Below are 20695 nucleotides of genomic sequence, written 5' to 3' on the forward strand. Positions count from 1 at the left end.
ATTAAAAAACAGCTAAACAAAAACAAACAAACAAACAAAAAAGCCTAAATCAGCCAAGTGATTTGGAGGGCCGAATATAATAACCCAGAGGTCCGGTTCCGGCCCCCGGGCCTTGACTTTGACACATGTGCCCAATGTGATGTGCATTAAATGATCAAACTGATCATGTCAGTGACATTTTTGTTGTGTATTGTCACTTGCAAACTACGTATGCCCCGATGGTGGGTGAGAGTATGCACAGTCTGGCCTTAGGGTTCAGCAGAAACTCTCATTACTCCCTAGGTAATTAACTGCCCCAGCAACCTATGATGTCCATCCATCTGCTGAAACGCCACTGAGCAGGTTGCGTCAGAGAATTAGCAAATAGTCGGTGTTCATTTCATTTGTTTGTTACTCGTTTGAGTGGGGAGAGACAGCCTGTCCTCTGCTGTTTTGTCCTTCAGACTTTTTCATGAACGCAGCCTTGCTGGAAAAAAACCTTGCAGAGCGGGGGCGGAGCCTCGGCATCCTACGCGTGAGGCGGCGCGAGGACAGGAGGAGAAGAGAGAGCCGGAGGAGTCCTGCTGCCCTCCCTCCTGTGTGGACTCACTTTGTGTCTGAAGGCGTGATTGATCACTGGGCTCCTGGATGTTTTGATGTTCTGAACCCGTCTTGGCTCGTTTTTGAGCAGATTTTTGTTTGGTTCTTTTGCGACGTTATCGGTTTACACGACCAGCTAGCTAGCATAACAAAGCTAAAAACGGTAGCCACGGACCCGGCGAAGTGACGAGCCGTGGAGAAGGATGGCTAGAGTTCGTTCCGCTGCTCCATCTGGACCAAATGACTGCTGACACGACCTAACGTTTTTTGCGTTTTCAATTCTTCGGTAAGTATCTATTTTAAAATACTTTAAGTCTAAGAGCTTCCTGTAAAGTCGGCGTTAGCTTCTAAGCTAATTTTCTGTTAGCCGTCTCGAGCTCGTTAGCTCTGTCTAGCTACGAATTCTTGACCCAGTTGCTAAAAAAACTCAAAAACTAAGTTTAAAAATATTTTTATTTGAGTAAATATTACAATAAATTGTATTAAATGTGGTGTTTCTGATTGGCACTTGTTAAGGGTTCACGGAAACTAGCAGCGTTCAGAATTTAATCAAGATTTAAGTCAATTTTCGTTTCATTTTTAATGTACATTTAAACACGAATGCCTAAACAAAGGCTATAAACGTTTTCACGTAAAACACACTTTTAACCACATCTTTTGGAATGTAATTTGTACTTTTAAAGCCTCTCATCGACGTTTACTATTACAGAAAATTCAAAATAAAGGGTTTCTAGTACACCGCATTTAACAACTCGGCTCCTCGGAAATCCCCGTAAAGACTGGATTTTATTTACAAATGTTTAATATATATATATATATATATATATATTTTATTTTATTTAGATTTTATATCAGGCGTGTGTTCGGTACATGTTAGCAAAGCGTTTATTTTCCAGGCGCGGCTGGGTTTTAATTTGTTCAAATATTAGGTTCCTGTTACACCAAAAATGGGAGCAGAGAAATTTAAAACTGACAGAGATCAACGACGTGAACAGATTATTTAATGCACAAGCATACAGAAAATACAAAAACAATACAAAATTTGTATGCTTAAATGAGTACTTGCTTGCTCTCGAGAGCATTTCTCCCTGGAAGTAATTGTCTTGTTGTTTGGACTTTTATTTTGGAAGTTGCTGACTGATCCTGAATCATGACGGTAATTATGTACCACTGTAGCACTGTGCTGTTTGAAGAAGAAATACTGTGGTGATGACATGCTAGTTTTTGGATTGTAATAGTCTGTTTGCGTTGATTTTTGTTAGCCCCGAATTGCAAAACACACAAAAAAATGCAGCTTAAAATGTCCCGACATTTTTTTCAAAATAAAACCCCAAAACGAAGTCAAGTATTGTAATCTCTTTCTGCATTGTTTTTGTTTGTGTTTTGCACCCTGGGCTACTGTTCTAATTATAAAAAAGTTTAGCTCATAGTGAATGTAGTGACTCATAAACCTCAAATCCAGTTGTTGCTCATAAATAAATGAAATTGGCAGTTAGGTAATTCCATATACGGGTTTGGTTGATGTGCACAAACATTTTTATTTGGCACTTATTTCCAAGCATCTAGAACATGCTGTTACTGGCTTTTATGGGATTTTTTTTTCCCTTGCTCCATCAGATCTCACGAGACGAATTTGAACCAAAGCCAGATGAGATCATCCAGCATGTGGAATATGTTTTTTATGTGAAAACAAAACAAACCCACACATTTTTTGGCACGTATTTACACGCGACCAGCTCAAAATCTGAAGGAAATTTAGGTTTGCAACATGTAAAACGCACAACCAAGATGCACATTGCTGCATTGCCTGCACGTATTTCAAATGTGTCTAAAGCTAAATATTGATGGTTGCACATATTTAATGTTAAAGCCCCATTAGCAATCATACACCTTGGCGTGTGAAATTTGTTCTCCACATTTGACCCATCCCCTGGGGGCAAGCGGTGAGCCTCACACACAGCCGCACTTGGTGTATTAACCCTAACCGTAACTGTAATCATAACCCTTCTTCCGGGTTAGTGTGGCAAAGAAAAAAGCTCAGTACTGGGTGCTTGTAATGAGAAAAATATGTGCGAATAGTCTCTCTTTTTTATCTATTCTGTCCTTCCTTTTCCCTCAAGTGGTGTAGTGTTTATCTGCTAGAGGCTGCAGCTGAGCTTTATTTATAGAAGTGTTAGCTGGCTGTGCAAAGCTTTTTTAGCTAGCACAGTTTTATAATAGTATAGGTGAGAAATGCTACATCTGTTAATCGAGGGAACATCATCCACAGGTTGAGAGAGGTCACCTCTGCAGCTCCTCAGTGACTCAGAGGGCTACTTCCTACACACAATCAGGAGAATTTTCCAGCAGGCAAACAATAATTGTCCTTTACTGCAGATCGCTCAAGTGTTCCTTTCATTGTATTAGTCTGGCTTTCAGAGAAACTGTGTGAAGAGTAATTTGGATGTTTGCTTCCTGTTTGTTTAATGCCTATTGCACTCATTTTCCTCGTCTTCTTTGATTGTTCTCATTTCTGTGAAGGTTGTTGGTGTTACTGAAGTCTCCACTATGGTGCAGAAGTATCAGTCCCCCGTGCGGGTGTACAAACGTCCGTTTGAGCTGGTGATGGCGGTAAGTGTCTTTATCTTGTTTTAGTGTAAACTTTCTTTTGTATAAAGTTATGTAATGTTGAAAACTTTGAAGCCTCTGCAGTGCTTTTACTTTGTAGTTATGCATTTACACCAAATATCTGAGAAACAACATTTTTTTGTCCTTCTCAGTCTGTAAGGAAATATGTTGGATTGACCTTGTTGCACAATCTTGTCTTTTTTGTGGCTTTGTGTTCTCACATCTCGTCTGAATCTGCAACACAGTTGTTGTGTCAAACGTGAGCGCATTTTCTGCAGTAGCCGTCCATGTTCAGTCTAAAAAATCTAGCACGTAGGCTGTTGGTTAATGGCATGTGTTGTTAAAGCTCAGATGGGGTTTTGTGTCTTCTTTGTTGCACTTCCTCGCTGACAATTTCTTGCTGTATTCGTTCCCTGTATATTTGAATCTAGTGTTTATCTGCATGCCTGCTCTGCCATGTGTCGCTGACACTCGCTCCGTATCAGGGGCTTCATATTGGTGGATAATAAAGAGGGGTCATGGGTGATGTGCTCCAGCAGCAGGCGCATCCAAAACACTGACTGTGTGGCTGTGACTGTCGTTTCACCTCCTACTGTGGGTTTGCAATAGCTAGATTTATTTGTGCCTGCATAAACCATGCATTTGCATTATATATGAAGACAAAAAAACAAAGTAGGTACTTTTATTGCTTGCTTTTTGCTAATGCTCCACCAATTTTCAATAGTAATGAGGATTTATGTTTTTATTTCTTTTTACTTAGTTTCTTAAATTGTGCCAGTCAACTGGAATTCAGCTGGCAGCATTGGCTCTTTTTTTTTCTTTCTCCTCTGGGGTACACAAGGTTCCAGTCCGAGAGGAAATCAGCTTTCTATGCTGACAACAAGCAGGATGCAGGGAGACTAAAGCCCCTTAACACGGGCTGGATTGAGCAGCAGGCCAACACATGACTATAAATAGAAGGCTGGTGCCAACAGTGGCTCTACACATGTAGAGAAAGGTGAAAAAAGTTACCTTTCAGGATTTTTATCTGTAACAGGCTAACATTTGTTCTAAATTTTAGGCAAAAGGATATGCATAAGGTGCGAATTGATGCCCTGACTTTATAGTATCGGTGCTGGAGATGGAAACATTCTGATTTTCAACCCTTTTCCTTGCGTTTCGACTGTTTTCTCCATTTGCTGCAGTGAGTATTTTTACAGACACTGCAGAGCAGACTTGGTGGTGCGTCACAAGACTGTCTTTTTTTTTTTTTTTCTTAAAAGGCCAATGAAACTTCTTGGTTCTCGTTTCCTCTGTAGCTGTTGTGCCACGGCTGCAGCAGAACTGTGAAAAAAAACCCCAGTAGAAATTGCTTTTAAACAACCAATCGTATATTTTGTTGTCTGCTGATGTTTTAAAATGCAATCAACTTATCTGTTTCATTTTTGTTAGTTTGACTGTTTTAATTTAGAATGTCACGCTCTGCTGGTTGAGAGTTTTGTTTTCTCTAATTTGCTCATTCATGTCCTTCAGCAAATGCATCTAATCTGGCTTCTCCCTTTCATTTTGTGACAGATGCGATTTGACATTCTGCTCTGAGGAATTTGGTGCTCTATGACTCTGTTTAGATACTGCTACGACTTTAGAAGGCCAGTTTTTTCGCTGAGGGCTGTAAATCAAGGCTTCACATTCCTCTGCACAAGACCTGGGACTGGAATGCCTCCTGTCTGTGCAGATGAGACGCAGTTATTCCCCCGATCAGCTGCTCAGCTCTGACAGATGTTAGGAGAAGTCTCAACATCTGGTTTGAGGTTGCTTCAGGTCTTTAACAAGTGAGGTCCAAATCTGAAAAGATCCTCTCTGTAGGAGGTGATGTTTTATTTCTTTAGACTATTTGAAGCATTCTTACTAAAACATTACAAAAACATTTAGGCATTCATTTAGCCTCCAAATAATACACTCTTAATAAGGGTGTAGGGGCCAAGCTGTAGTTTTCGTTGCACATTTCTACGAAAGAAATACTCTTTCTTAAGCAAAATCTTTTCATCTGCTTCTGATTTGCAACAATTTGAAAAAAGAAATACTCAGAAGTGCAATTTCAAGCTTAATTTTCTTTTTGCATGTCCTCCAATGACAGAGGAATGTCACATAACTTGTTAAACACTGTTTTCAGTGGCGTGGTTCTTTAGATGTAGTGATAATATGTAGTGATAATAGGTGGATGGATGATTTCTCCATCATGAGCACAGATACCGGTAAATGGAAGATGATTGCTGACAGGGAGGTGACTGTAAGTGACCTGGATAAAATCAACACCATTATTTCCATTCTGATGTAGAGTAACCATCAACCCTCATCCTGCAGCATCCGCTCCTTTCTGCTTCGCATCTCAATAACAGGAAATTCGGTCTCCATGGTTGCTGCCATTACCGGCCGAGTCCAGTCTCACAATGTCGAGCTTGTCCTCAGGGAGTCGCGGTGGAATGTGACACAGCGCCCCTGTTGTTGTTGCTGCTGGCCTGCAGGGACTACAGCTTCTAGAACAAGTCAACAGGTCGGGCAGTTCAGTCGTCGCATTAAGAGGAAACGGAATGAATACACATTCGACTAATGAGTGACTTTAGTCTAAAATCATTTTTGCTGGAAGGAGTTATCTTTCAAGGGCGTGGCAGGACTGTTTTTACCCAGGTTTTTAGAGAACTTATTGGAGCGATTCAAAGCTTACTCTCTCTATGGTAACATTTAGCTCTGCGACTCATTCACAAATGCTCTGTTCCGGCCTTTGTCTCAGTAGACTCACTGCAGCCTAATGAATAGGATGTGCTTTGTTTGTATAATGAGAGCTTGGCTTCTAGGCACCATTGGCAACCAGGGACATTTCCACTCAGAGACAAAATGCCCTTTAATGAGAAGGTACAACAAGAGCAGAAAGGTATTGCATACAGTTTATTAACCACAGGGCCGTGTAATGTGGAGCAGAAATAACAGGCAAGACTCCATTTACACAGCTGTGCCATTGTGTCTTTCCGTTTTATTGTTGCACCTTACCACGTCCTAATAAGCTACGTACACACCAGGACTGCCACGATTCGTCGACTAATCGACTATTAAAATAGTCGACGACTTATTTAATAGTCGATTAGTTGTTTCTTTATATTATATGGAGTCAGAGTGTAGTAAAGTTGAACAAAGTTGTGAGCATTCAGCACCAAAAAAATTCAATGTTTTCATTATTTGAATAAGTGAGACCAAAAATGTATCTTTTGTGAAAAATAGTTCCCTTTTTCAGATGCTGACCTCATTTCATTTTGTCAGGTGACCTCTGACCCTGTATACCCTTTATGTATAAAATTGATATTGAATTATGTCATCTTGAGGGGCGGGGCACCTGTCAAAACAAGTTTGATTGATGGTGTAGGGTCAGAGGTCACCTTTCAAAATGACTTTGATGGAGTGTATATTCCTATTCTCTCTCATTTGATTCAATGTTGTTTTAGTCACAGAAACTACTGAAGGGCAGAGGCTGCATGATTCATTAAAAGTTTAATAAAATGTCATCTTAATTGTCTTTATTTTTTGTTAGTTTATAGCTAATGATGGTTAAGACTTTACATCCACTTTGCGCATGACCCGATTAGTCGACTAATCGGAAAAAATAATCTGTGATTGGTCGACTAAAAAAATAATTGTGACAGCCACACGTTTACCCCATGGTGTTCACACTGGGCTAGCAAGGAAGGGCTTCTCTCTCTTTTCTCAAATGCTGTTTATGAGCATAAAGCATGTTTAAATCAAACTGAGCAGCTAGAAGAAGTCCAGATGAACAAATGTTTTATTTTACTTTTATAATTTACATTTGTTGTAATGCGCCAGCTCATTGGATAACAAGCTTGTACTGTACCCACTCATTTCTCAAGAAACTGATTTAGAAGTGATGGTGTCTGAAAGGCATGTGGGAAAAACCACCTGTCCAAAGCAAGGCTTTCTACATGAGTTGTTAAAACAAGAATCTTGACTTTCATATTTGTTCTATTGTAGGAAGTTGGACTGACATAAATGCTTGTAAGCTGTTGCTTAACTCACACATTTTCTGCGGAACGCCTGATTGCTTACATATTTCTTACTGTTGAGAAGAAAAGGCGACGCAGTTTAAAGGAAGTGTTAAATTACACAACACGTTATATAAAGCACAAGTGCTGCTACGTCGGTTGGCCTTTTCTTCTCGATTATTCCTTGACCTACTTTACTCAATTGTGTCTGTTATGGTTGTTTAGCTAGTTTTGTCATTGTTGACTCATCATAAAATTATTTGCTGTGTTTCTGGACCGGGTTCATCCGCCGTCCTCTCTCTGTGTCGGGCTCGTCCCGTGCAGAGCGACCCTGCAGGGATGACGTCTGTTCTTCTACCTCCTGACCCATTTGTGCTCAGCGCTACATAATGCTTTTGCAGCCCAGTTCTGTGCAGCAAAAGCATCGCTGGACTTGAGTCTATTGTTTTAATCTGTCTGGGACTTGAATCGTTTTAAAAGTGGTGCACGTTTAGATGTGAGCTAGAGCTCAACTTCATATTAAACTTGTTTTAACAGGGTCATATCGTCACGTATTTCCACAGAAAAAAACTGTAACCTTGTTGCTATGCAGTCATACAAATATTCCCCCAAGGAGGATGGCATGTCAGGAATAAAACGTTCTGATCTTTAACTTCCTCTGTTTTCATAAATGCTTGCTTCAGCTTTTGCTGAAACTGGGTCTGCCTGTTCTAAATCCAGAGAACATCCATCTGCTTCTCTGAATCAGTGTGTCAGAGCCGTGCCCGCGGTCTAATTCATTTACCCTGCCAGATGATGATTGCCAAAAACAATGAAGAATTATGATCTGCGGCGAAGAGCTTATCGGAGCGCGTGCTTTTTGAACTCGCATTACTGTAGAGGGGACGGGGCGGGGGGGTGCACACAGAGACATCCACGTGAGGCTGAGGCCTTTCTGGAGCTTCATTCATTCCTTCCTCAGCCGGGCTTTCATTCACCCTTTTTTCGCTGCTGCAAAGTCAAGATGCTGCAACGGGATGCAGCTCCCCTCCCCCAGTCTGCATCCCTATGCCGACGCAGGTGGATGCGCGCACACACACGCTCGCACACGGCGGGCGCTTTAGCGTGGCTAACGCCGCAGTCGCCCAACAGTGTGACTCAGATAGCTAAGAACTGTTGGGACATTATGTCCATTTAGAAATAGAATGCAGATGTCCTTTATGCTTTACTTGTGAAATGCATAAACTGTTCAGACTTTATTCTTCCCACACAGTTATGCAATTATAATATAGAATAAGTGTTTTTTGATTGTGTTATTAATTAGATCAAGGTTTGAAAGAATACATATATAATTCTCAGCTTTTTTTTTTCTTTTTAAAGCAGCTTTTTTTGTATTTATTTAGGCAAAAATGTTTTTTAACCAAAAAAATCTGTTTTTTTTATGACTTCAGATTTTTATAACCTAACAAAAATGATTTAAAATTGATATTTGACAAGTACACTTTTAGTTAATCAATCTCTTTTGGTTTGGAAATTGAAATATGTATCTTCCCTACTCCATAAGTACTAAAAAACTATATAGTCTAGTGCTAAGCAATTTGGACACCATAATCTATTTTACAAATAATTTCAATTCACTTGGTGCTGATGCTCGTCAAAGATAGTATTACTGTTTGCACAATAGTGTCTATTATTTGTTGCACAAAATAAGACAGAAGTTTTTTATTATGATTTTATTCAAGGTTAAAAATAAATGAGGGTATATTTTTCCCCAAAACTATGTGTTCTTCTATAGAATGTGAATTATTAGAGATTATTTTTTGCCAATTGTTTCAGTATCGCGATATAATCGATATCGTGAGCCATGTATCATGTATCGTATAGTGAAGTACCCAGTGCAGCCCTAGTTCTGATGATAAAATGTTAATGGTTTGTTTAAAAAATACATTTATATACTGTTTTTTTTGTATTAAGTTTTCTAACAGACTTCTGGGAAATTTATTGGGCACTCGATTTTGGAATTGTAGATTTGGACAGCACTATAAAAAGGTAAACACAGTGAAGGATTTCAGACATGGCCGTTGATTGTTTCAGGAGTTTAGCTAGGATTCCAAATGAAAATAGGTTTTACAAGATTTTGTTAAAATAAAAAACATGTTCAAAGGCTGTTATTTAAGTAGCAGAAGGAAAAACAAATTTTAAGCCATCTCAACATCTTTCTTTCATTTTAATGCCATGCTGTAATCCTTATAAGTTTCCCATAATACCTTGCGTTAGAGGAATTTTCATAATGCGTTTTAATGCGCAATAGATTGCCATCCTGCTGCTTTCAATTAGCTGCTGCACACATACTTGGAAATTGTTCTTTCCTGTTTGCCAGCCACCACCTCTGATGGTTTGGAACTTACATTTATCAGCAACTGCAAGCTTGGCAGCTTGTTCCTCCTCTTCCCAAGTTGGCGGTTCTCAGCAGCTCTGCCATCACAATGCACACTGTATCAGTGAGCTCACTGGAAGGAGAGGAGTGGGTGTTAAAGCACGCAAGACCAAGAGCTCTTTTGTTTTTGCTGTCCAGTCATGAGCTTGTTCTCACTCCTGCCCACCGCAATGGAATTTTCTAATTTTTTAAAAAGGAAGAGTTCATGGATGTTGTGCAAATTTTCTTTTCCATTTATAATAATAGATTTCACTGCAGTCAAAGCTGTAAAGTTTGAGTAAACTCATCTGTTCTCACATAGAAAATGGGAAATTATTAAACTGATGTGAAATGCAGAGGATGTTCTAGTTACTCATTATTTCCAAGATTGTGCTTTAAAAAAATCCTATTCCTTATGGTTTTTACTTGTTGCTCTGGATAGCCTTTTGTACTATGGAACACCCAGTCTGTGTTCTCATACTTTCATCTTTCTTTGTGTGCTGCTTGTTGATCGTGTTACCTTTAGAGGCAGAGTTTCTATGCACAGGTGACCTACTGGTCAGTCAAGCTTCAGAAATCTGGTTAAAGTGTTTTGCTTTGTTAGGTGTTTTTTCAAAGGTAATTTGAGTCTTGGTGAAACTCGCATTGTGGAACGACCACGTGGATGTTTATCTGTCCCTAAAGGTGGCATAGATGGTCCCAGATGGTGTCAACCTTTAAAGCTATGCAAATGTATTGGGTTTTATGCTTTGTTCAACTGTGGACTTATTATAGCGATGTGAATTTATGGTTTAAATTTATCGACATTTGTGCCAGGTATTCGGGGCTATGACATTTATATTTCTCAAAAGTTATTCAGTTCATGTACATTATTTTTTTAAGCTCTAAAGACAGATACCCACTGTCTCATTTAAAAGCTAGTCTTTCTACATTTCACCATTATTGGCCTGACATGCCAGTCTTTCAAGCATACTTGAAAATGCCTAAAAAAATCACTGATTGATCATTCAGACTTTTTATTTCACCTGTTTGTTCATTAAACTACAAAAACTGAAAAAATAAAATGTTTTTCCTGACGTATCCTTTGTAATTTCTTATCTCCACTTTTATTTTGAATGTTGATACTGTTTTGCAGGAGTCCATGAGTTCAATGACTATTGGTTTGTCTTTCACTACATTTGTAAAAAAAAAGGAAATATATCAGAACTTTTTTAATTATCCAATTCTCTTTTTAATTCTTAAAACAAAGGTCATAAAGGTGTGAACCACATTTTAGTTAGACCAGAATTAGATTTAATATGTATTAGTTTGATTTTTTTGTGCTGCAATTTTTTCCCCAGTCATCATATTTTAAATTCATAACCAAAATTAAAGTATGAAGAATGAAACAAGCTGCTGACCAGTGCAGCATATCTTATTCCTAAGGACAGAGAGGCGTATCAGACCTCATTCGCCTGATCTACTCATGTAGAAATGCAAACTACCTGAAACTGAAAAGACAGTTTAGCTGAATTGTTAATTTCTTTACTTATAAACTGACGTAGATTACTGTTCTTTTAATTGCCCACCTGTTAAAATTTTCTTTACAAGCAAACCTGACCCAGACAGTTCACTTATTTACATGGAGGACGTAGCTTTAGAGTGGCTGGCATGACTCGTTTCATGTCTGATTCCGGCCCCTGTAATGACGTCATGATGGGTCAAAGCTTGGTGGTGCTGGAGGGGGGTTAGTTCACTTCCAATGATTTTTGCCTCCCAACTATGGCTGACTGACGTCACCGATCGCCCAACAGCCTCCATGAGATATTGCTGTGGTTTGTGCTGGATCTTTCATGGTGGTATCCACACTCTGTTATTGGCGCTGTGGCTTGATGGTGGTGGAACTTCATTCTCAATTATATAATAAAGTTGTTTATGTGACGGAATAGTTTTTTTCCAAAATACAGACACATTGCCAGTTATGCCAAAATCCAATATTTCTTCCTGCATTCTTTTCTCTTTTGTTTTGACATCCTCTCTAAGCTGTTCTCATTGAATAATCTTAAGTGTCTCTGACTTAAATGCTTTCATTTTTTCCAGTTAGCCGATTAAAAAAAATAATAGATTAAGCTGACCTCTGGGCGGCTGTTCTGTTATGCAACAATTTTCAGAAGCCTAAGAGATATTAGTCAGCCTCTGAGAAATATAAGAAATCACTGGTTGATGTTGGAGGCGTGAAATCTGAAGGTGAGATTCATGCTGGAAGCAAGTGGACTGTGCCTTGATAAAAGAACTGTTTGTCCTTTTCGATGTTGTCCTCTGCAGAGTCACACAGGCATTCAGGCTTTTCAAAGCGAAAACCAGGTGATAGTTTATGTGTTATCTTTACAAATTGGTATATTCCTTAAATTAATATTCTTGTGGTTGTTGGGCAGCTATGAGGGAATGATTTTGATGTATTAAAACTGGGATTTGCTGAAATTTGTTTCTAAAATAGTGAAGACTAGAGGTGTGTATCTTTCCCTCTCACACGATACTTACTCTCAATACATGGTCCACGAATCGATACATAAACCATTCAACCAACTTGTTGGCAGTCCGATTCTTTTATTGAAAATGCTAAAATCTAGATATATCTAATTCATATGGTGTTTAAAGCTATAAATAATAATGCATGACATTTGACAGAAATGTATTTGGGGATTAACTTGGAAGAAGCAAGCTTATGATGGACGTCTTTTTGTTTGGATGGCATGTTCATTAAAAGACAAAGACGGTAGAAAAAAAGCAGAAAGAGAAATCAAAGAGAAACTGCAGTTTGCCAGAAATCGATACTTTACTTCTTGATTGATTTTATATCTTTTAACCAAAAAATCTTGTTCATATCTGTGGTTTTCAAACGATACTGCAGATACTCGATACATTTTTGATACACATCTATTTTTTACATGCTGTTGTTACTCCCACTGCCTGATCGATTGGTCGATATTATTGGTCGATACATATCTAATATCTTTTACATCTCTAGTAAAGACTGTAAAATCAAGAACAACTGAACACGTAGGTGAAGCTTTATTGTGCCTAGAAGTCTTTCAGGGTTTGTATTTATGGAACTTTTCCTTTACAACAACAACATTCAATAAGGGCAATGTATTAATTTCCCTTCCTTTGTGTTGTTTTGGAAGCAGCGCCCAATTGTGTCTCACAAAAACATTCATCATTGTTGACCATCTTCCTGTTTTCCCCGTTCGTTCTCAGACTCAGGTTGGGTATCGCACGCACGCTTCACTTCCATCTGTTTTGTGATTTGCTGTTTGGCTGAATGGAATGTTGGTTTTTAAGAAAAGGAAAGTTGCTGCTCCATTGGGAAGAAACTTGTGGTGCAAAATAAAGGATAATAATCTGTTTTTCTTTCAACAAATCAAGAATGGGTGATTGGGAATCATGCGCATCTCCGATGTGTTTGTTTCAATTCATTAGGGCACGTTCGAGACGAGTTAAGACGAGACCATGTTTGACATTTAAGCCTCTAGTTTAAATTGAATTAAGTGCAATTATTTTGCAGGTTAACCCGTTTCACAACTCCCAAATCCTTGTAACTTTCCTCTAAACACATATTTTGCCTTCAGGGACAGTGTTGCTTACAAGCATTGTTTTTCTTACCTTTCATTTAGGAACATGTTTTTGAGCATTTTCGTCCACTTTGGTTTTTATTTGGAGATCTCAGAAACGTCCTTAATCGCTCTTCCTGAGCTGCAGTGGGGTTTGAAGTTCCTTCACTTCACAGCTTTTGTGTGCACACACATCATAAATGTAACTCCTGAGCTTCACCTTTTTAGCCCCTCAAAAAGTGGATAAAATGACAGACTGAAACAATTAATCATTTTTTGTTTTTACAGTCAAATATATTTCCTTGTAGGGCTCTGAAAGGCACTGCCAATGTTAAACAAATTCCAGAAGATATTACTCACAGCTTGGCCAGCTGAGGTTTAACCAACATACTCTGTTGCCATGGAAACTTGGCTTTTCTTGCACTGGTTTTTGACTTGAACTTTCAAAATGTTATTGTTTTGTTTTTTGCTTTTAGAAGTCTTTATGAAGGTAGAATTTTTTTTTGTTCTTCGTCCATTGTTCCTTTTCATTCCTGGAATCAGTGCACTGCAGGTGAATACGCAGAAATGTTTTGTCTTGTTCCTAGAATTAGAAGTAATGAGTGGTTGGTTTCATGTCCCACACAAACTTTAGTTCGAGTTTCCAACTCTGGAAAACATTCCGTTTTTCCACTTGCCCGAAAAAGGTAAAATTAGAGTTCACACTGCCATTCTCTCATGTTATTTACTAATATGATATTTCATGTAAATATTGATCTGGGTATTTATGTGGACGAATGCCAAATGGATCAAATGTGCTCAGAGTTTGCACTCTTTCTGGCAAACATTTAGTTTTTCAGATTTTTGAGAGGAATAAATACTTTCCTGATTAGAAGAGTTTTTATTAACTTGGACAGGCACAACAACTGTCTTGTTCTTGGGTTTGAAAAAGCTGATTTTATAGCTTAATATATTCAATTATACAGAACAAGAAGCATATTCAGGCTTGTCAAATGTAACCAGTTTATGCCAGTGAATTTATAAAGAGGTGAACTTCCTGTTCTTTATTCTAAGAATCTCTATTTCTGTAATAAATACAGTTTTCCCCCGGAAGTTTCTATATCTTTTGTAAGGATGGAAATGTTGGGCTGTTGTTTTTCTGTTTTTGGTGAAAATGGTCTTTAAAGCTAGTGCTTTTGTGCGCTGACGGCAGGACAAAGACTTGCTCACCGTGTTCCAGAGCATCCGGCCTGAAAAACAGAGCTCAGCATTCAGCCGGTCAGCGTTCTCTGGCATCTGAGTGGACGTGTCGCCCCGGTAGCAGCATGCCTGGAGCGGCTGAACCCTGCCGGGGGCTTCAACACAAAGCAACTGCTTCTGCCGCTCTCCACACTAAACACTCTCAACTCTGACTGTCCTGTGCTATAAAAAGACACGTTTATCTGAGTATCTCATGACATTTTACTTCTACAATTTAAAGCACAACATTAAGTTTCAAGATACTTTCACAGTAATCAGCTGTAGATGTTTTGTAGAGATTCAGTTTTTTCTGGAGGTCTTTACTGAACACAGCTTCTTTGTTCAGCTGATTCTAAATCAACCTAAAGACATCTTGTGAGAAGCACTTGATCTGTCCACGTTCCTCTCTGACCCAAATGGAGAAATGTTTCTTTAGCATGCTGGGAATATCCTGTTATTATCACCACAACTGCTGATGTTGAAGCTGTGCTGCCGGTTCACAGACCCCCCCTCAGTGTTTATCTCAGATATCCACACATGTACTCTTCACTTCTAGATCTGGCGTGTTGTTGAGAAAATACCGTTATGAAAGTTGACTCGTGAGCGTGTTTCAGCAAAGCCCTGTTGCACAACAGCTGGCGTGCCTCTCTGATTACTTTGAGCATGTTTTGCATTTACAAGTGCACAGATTTTGCAGCATAAAGTGATTCCATTTTGTTTAGAGCATGTGGTTTAAAGCACTCCACTTGAGTTTACTGTGGCGTGACTTTAGTGAAAGATTGAAAGGAAGGTAACCCTGAAAGAGGTTTTGTTTACAGTTGCTTCTTGTGGGCCCCCGTTCTGTCAAACGGCCTCTTATTTACATTCTTCAGCCCTCCTCAGCTCAGTTTGGATAGAGTTTGGGAAGTGTTTTCCTCTGGATCTTATGTAAGGGTCAGTTTAAGGTCTACTCTCGCAACTTGATCACTTCAATTTAATTTGGTAATTGAACATTGGTGGCTTTCCTTTACAGAAATTTCCAAAAAGTATTTCGTTTTTCTCTAATGAAAAACAAATATTCAGCTGTTTTCATCAATACATGTAAACTTGTTTACTTTAGGGCTGCCGCAATAAGTCGACTAATCGACTATTGAAATAGTTGACCACTAATTTAATGGTCAAGTAGTCGTTTCTCTACATTATATGGATTCAGATTGTAGTAAAGTTAAACAAATTTGTGAGTGTTCAGCACCAAAAAATGTACTTTTTTAAAAAAAATATTTGAGTCAGTGAGACCAAAACTTGATCTTTTGTGAAAAATAGTTGTTTGTTTCAGATGGCGACTTCATTTGATTTAATCTTGTTTTAATCACAGAAACTAATGAAGGACAGAGGCTGCACAATTTATTAAAAGTTAAAAAAAAACTATCATCTTAATTGTCTTTATCTTTAGTTAGTTTAAAGGTAATGATGGTTAAGATGTGTGCTTTAAATCCATTTTGCACATGACCCGATTAGTCGACTAATAAAATAATCATTTGTAGCAGCCCTAGTTTACTTTTATATTTCCATAGCGTTTTTTTTTTTCTACAGCTCAGCTGTTTGTAGCTTTTTTCCTTTATTGTTGTTCGTTCTTTGTGGTGCAAATACTTTTTTTAAAAACAGTTTTCTTAAACTTTTGGTATTGCAAACTTTATCATAGCTGTGTCTCTAAAGGCTAAAACCTTCAAATCTTCTAATTTCCCAATATTTCAGGCTTACGAGCGCCGCTTCCCCACCTGCCACCTCATCCCCATGTTTGTGGCCAGCGACGTGGTGAACGAGGAGGTCAGCGAAGACGGCAGCGTCCACAAGATTGAGCGCCGCTGTGCTCTGGACGTGGACGCCCCGCGGCTCCTCAAAAGGGTGTGTTCTACTTTACATATAAGCAAATGCTCATCATATTACTTTCACCTAATCCCTTATTTCCATGTGCTGCGTACGGAGTGATGACTTGTTGTTGTCTTTTTCCAGATTGCTGGTGTGGAATACGTCTACTTTAACCAGAAGAACACGCTGAACAAAAGGGAGAGAACTTTGCACATCGAGTCCCGCAATGAGTCCTTCTCCAACAGAGTCATAGTCCATGAGACCTGCTGCTATTCGGTGAGGAGCTGAAACAAACCTTAAAGTTGGAAAAGCTAAAGTCCCAGTAACTTAATCTCCACTTTTGACTAACCCCTGGGGGAGTGGTGAGCTGCAGACACAGCTGCGCTCAGGAACCATTTGTTGGCTTAACTAACCAATCCAACCCTTTAATGCTGAGTGTCAAGCAGGGAGACACTGGGAACCATTTATAAAGTCTTTGGTAGGACTCGTCCGTGGATTTGAACTTATGACCTTCCGGTCTCAAGGCAGACACTCTACCACAAGGTCATTGAGTTGGCTTCTTTGCACCCATCAGCCTATTGAGTCAACGTGAACAGCTGTTTTGCTGCTGAAGATCACCACTGGTACCCGGATTGGTACCAAAATTTGGTTCCAAGTTGGTACCTATGTTGTTTCGTCGTTTTGGTGCTTCATGTCAATCGCTTTAAGTTGTTCTGTTCAGTTCTAGCCAATCATTTTACCTTTCCAGTGACTGTGGGCGGGCTCAGAAGAATGTGTGGCAGTGAGGGTGGGCGGAGCTTCTGTCAATTTGCTAATGGCAACGTGTGGAAAAGTTTGACTATACAGTACAGGAAAAATACTAATCATAGATAAGATTGACGTATATAACAAAAATAAAACCCTCATCGTCATGGCGATGAGCGGTTAGATCAGCCGTCTGCAAACTTTAACACTTAGAGATCCATTTGAGTCGATTTCTCTCTGACCACAACAATAAGAGCCACACATCCTTTAGAAAAACAAGACTTTGCATTTATGTTTTCTTATTTTTATTAGAAATATACATACACTATATTTTTGGCATAAATAAGACAAACTAAGAGAAAATATACTTTTTTCCCCAAATATGTAACAGTTTTGCAAGACTCCCTTTCAAAATAAGACTATTTGTGTCGTATAAGATTGTCTCGATTGAGCAAATCTATTGGTAGGTAGTGTAATGTCAGCAATGACAAAAAAAAGTTTTCATAAAAAAAATATATTTTTAAACATTTGTGGTGCTTCTTAGCAAGAAATTCATAAATGTAACTTTCTAAATTAAAACAGAGCTAATTAATTGTATATTTTGAACCATGCAGCACACTTAAAAAAACTTGAGTTTGTCAAACTGTTTAATTTTCGATTATCGAACCACCATGGCTACTGTGCTCTGGAGGCTCGCAGAGTGATAAGATATTTTACTTTTTAAAATTTTACTTTACAGTTAGTTTTTTGAACTATAAGATTTGTATTTTTCTTTAGTCAGAGAGCCACAATGGAGGAGTAAAAGAGCCAGATGTGGCTCTGGAGCTGCAGATTGCAGACCTATCTATAGATAGATAGATTTCTCCTTCACCCTGTGATGCTGCTTCATCACACTTGAATCTTTATGGGGAAAAATTGGTGCTATTTTTCATTTTTGAAGTACTGGTTTGAGCACCGGAACGGTTTCAAAAGTACCAATTCGGCACCGGATAAAATCCAAAGGGTCCCCATCCTCTGCTGGTAGTCGGCCATGTTCAGTGTTCACAACTCTCTCATGATCTCCTCATTTCCCCACTTCTGCTTTTGTTGCTTTACTCCGCATCTGCCTGCTGGTGAAAGGATTTGCCATGAGCTAATGAGGCCAAGCGCATCACGTTTGCCTCCAACCGTCTCCAGAGCTAATTTTAGGCCAGAGCCACGCAGAGGCTTTGACACTGTGCTTGAGCATGCTGCGCCAACAGTAACCGGGGCGGACAGCCCAGTTGGACGTTTAATGAGCCTGGCTAAAGCTAAACTGTTGAGGAGGTAGTGGCAAATGAAGCTGCTAACATTTCATTCGCTGAATTACACTCTGGAGTTCTACAGGCAGTCTGGTGTTTTTTTTCTATGCTGGAAAACAAGAAGTTCCATTAAAACAGATGCGATATGTGGGAGCTACATACTTGGATTTTAGTATAAAACATTGTTTTTGTTTGCACACCTTCATAAACGTGACGTTTTCTCTTTCTAGCTGTGCTGCTTGTGAGTGAAACCATTGGTAACATCATGGCTCTGCATGTTGTGGTTTCGAATGCAGGTCCATCCGGAGAAAGATGACTGGACGTGTTTCGAGCAGACCGCCAGCCTGGACATCAAGTCCTTCTTTGGCTTTGAGAGCACCGTCGAGAAGATTGCTATGAAGCAGTATGCCAGCAGCATCAACAAGGTATGGACTTGCGTTTTACTCCATCTGTGAGCAAACAGATACAAGCTCAAGAGCGTGATAGTTTCTACACGGAGACTGTAATAAGTCTGATATTTCTGAACTTTAAAAACGTAACGGAAACATTTTAATTGGATCAGGATCTTGAGCTGTTGAATCTTTAAGCTGACATTATTTAAATTTGAAACAAATGAACCTTTTGTTTAGACAACAGTCATACAGACATCATTTTATGGGAGTTTTTGGTCGTCCGTGTCCCTCACAGGGAAAAGAGATCATCGAGTTCTACCTGAACGAGCTGGAAGTTGAGGGCGTCGTTCACGTTCCCCGCTGGAATCCACCCACCCGCTCCCTGCCCCGACCAACCAGCCTCTCCACCAGCCCAGCTGTCATCCCCAAACACACCGGCGTTCCCGCTCTCTGCGCTCCGGACGCCAGCGATGCCAAAGATGGCACGGGGGTGGAGGCAAAGCAGGACGGCGCCGTGGTTCAGGCGGACAGCCTCACCGAAATCCTGGCTGGAACACCTGAAGGTCTGTTTACAGCGAAGCAGCAGAAAAAAAAAATCTGAAATTTAAAGATGTTCTTGGAAATGCTCACATCTTTGTTGCTAGGCAACGTAGAAGATCCACACTGGTTCCTCCAGCATTAAAAAAGTATTTAACTCTGTGTTGCAGATAAGCTGGATGCAGACTATATTAAACGTTACCTGGGTGACTTGACCCCCCTGCAGGAGAGCTGTCTGATCAGACTGCGCAAATGGCTTCAGGAGACTCACAAGGGAAAGGTAATGTCGCTCTGCTACCTCTGCGTTTGGACCGTCACAGAGAAACAGCATTTTTATCACTTCTTCTGCGTTTTCAGATCCCTAAAGACGAGCACATCCTGCGTTTCCTGCGGGCCCGAGACTTCAACATCGATAAAGCTCGGGAGATCCTGTGCCAGTCTCTGACCTGGAGGAAGCAGCACCAGGTGGACTACCTGCTGGAGACCTGGAACTCACCGCAGGTCCTTCAGGATTTCTACACTGGAGGCTGGCACCATCACGACAGAGGTTTGTTTATGCGCTCCACTTCTTGTTTGACAGGTTTTAACATTGAATACAGAAGAGCTTTAGCTGCTTTTGTCTGCACAGCCGGAGAGCAGCTTGGCCCACCAAACATAAGAGAATACTATGCTAATATTTGCTTGTACCTTTCAGATGGACGTCCTTTGTACATCCTGAGGTTGGGGCAGATGGACACCAAAGGTCTGGTTCGCGCTCTTGGCGAGGAATCCCTGCTCAGACATGTACGTAGCTGTTGCGAATCCTGATCGGGGGAGAAGGGAGAAAATGCCTAACACGGGTCTGCAACATGCGGCTCTTAACTCCTCCATTGTGGGTCTTTGGTAGTTTTTCATTTGAAAGAGTAACATCTTTGTAGGATTATTTGGCAAAAAAAAGTCATAAAAGTAAAACGTTTTTCAACTCCTACATTACTGACTACATTACCCATAATGCCCCAACAATCCATCCACCGGTTTAGCTTCAAAATTTACCAAAACTGAAATATTTTGACAGATGTTTGAGTGCTGTTTTCCACAGAACACCAATCTGAAGTCAGTACACAACCAGAATTTAAGGTGCACTTTCTTTTTTTGAATAAAAAATTAAAGGTTTTAATTATGAAAACCATGATACGGGTCACTTCATTAGCTCTGGTTTATTCATTCTTTTTATTTCCATTTATTAATTTCTGGTTGAGATGCACAAATGGTGGTTTTGTGTGTTTATTTTTCATCATGACGGACATGTCACCACCAACTAATGCATTCGCTGCTTTGAGATGGTTTTATGTGGTACAGGAAGTCTTTTATTTTGAAAGTCATTTAGACCTCTAAAGAATTAGAAACCAAATCATATTTTGAAAAATTTTCTTTTTATGTTTCTGTTTTATTTATGCCTGAAAAACAAATATGTGTGTATTTATCATAATAGTAACAA

The 20695-nt window shown here is 39.5% G+C and overlaps 1 protein-coding gene across 2 annotated transcripts in view; it reads left to right on the top strand.

Moving 5' to 3' along the window:
• Positions 1 to 399: 399 nt before the first annotated feature.
• The window catches only part of si:dkey-237i9.1 (SEC14-like protein 1), a 30346-nt gene continuing 10050 nt past the window's right edge, over positions 400 to 20695 (top strand). Inside the window, exons 1-9 of one of the 2 annotated variants that reach the window (XM_024289541.2) lie at positions 400 to 865; positions 3100 to 3189; positions 16152 to 16301; positions 16410 to 16541; positions 18586 to 18714; positions 18977 to 19244; positions 19389 to 19498; positions 19576 to 19765; positions 19913 to 20001. In XM_024289541.2, the coding sequence (XP_024145309.1) occupies positions 3127 to 3189; positions 16152 to 16301; positions 16410 to 16541; positions 18586 to 18714; positions 18977 to 19244; positions 19389 to 19498; positions 19576 to 19765; positions 19913 to 20001 (1131 nt within the window). In that variant the 5' untranslated portion in view covers positions 400 to 865; positions 3100 to 3126. The remainder of the gene's footprint in view (positions 866 to 3099; positions 3190 to 16151; positions 16302 to 16409; positions 16542 to 18585; positions 18715 to 18976; positions 19245 to 19388; positions 19499 to 19575; positions 19766 to 19912; positions 20002 to 20695) is intronic. The other variant, XM_024289542.2, reaches the window with a different exon arrangement.

Source organism: Oryzias melastigma, linkage group LG1, assembly GCF_002922805.2.
Source record: "Oryzias melastigma strain HK-1 linkage group LG1, ASM292280v2, whole genome shotgun sequence".
NCBI lineage: Eukaryota > Metazoa > Chordata > Actinopteri > Beloniformes > Adrianichthyidae > Oryzias > Oryzias melastigma.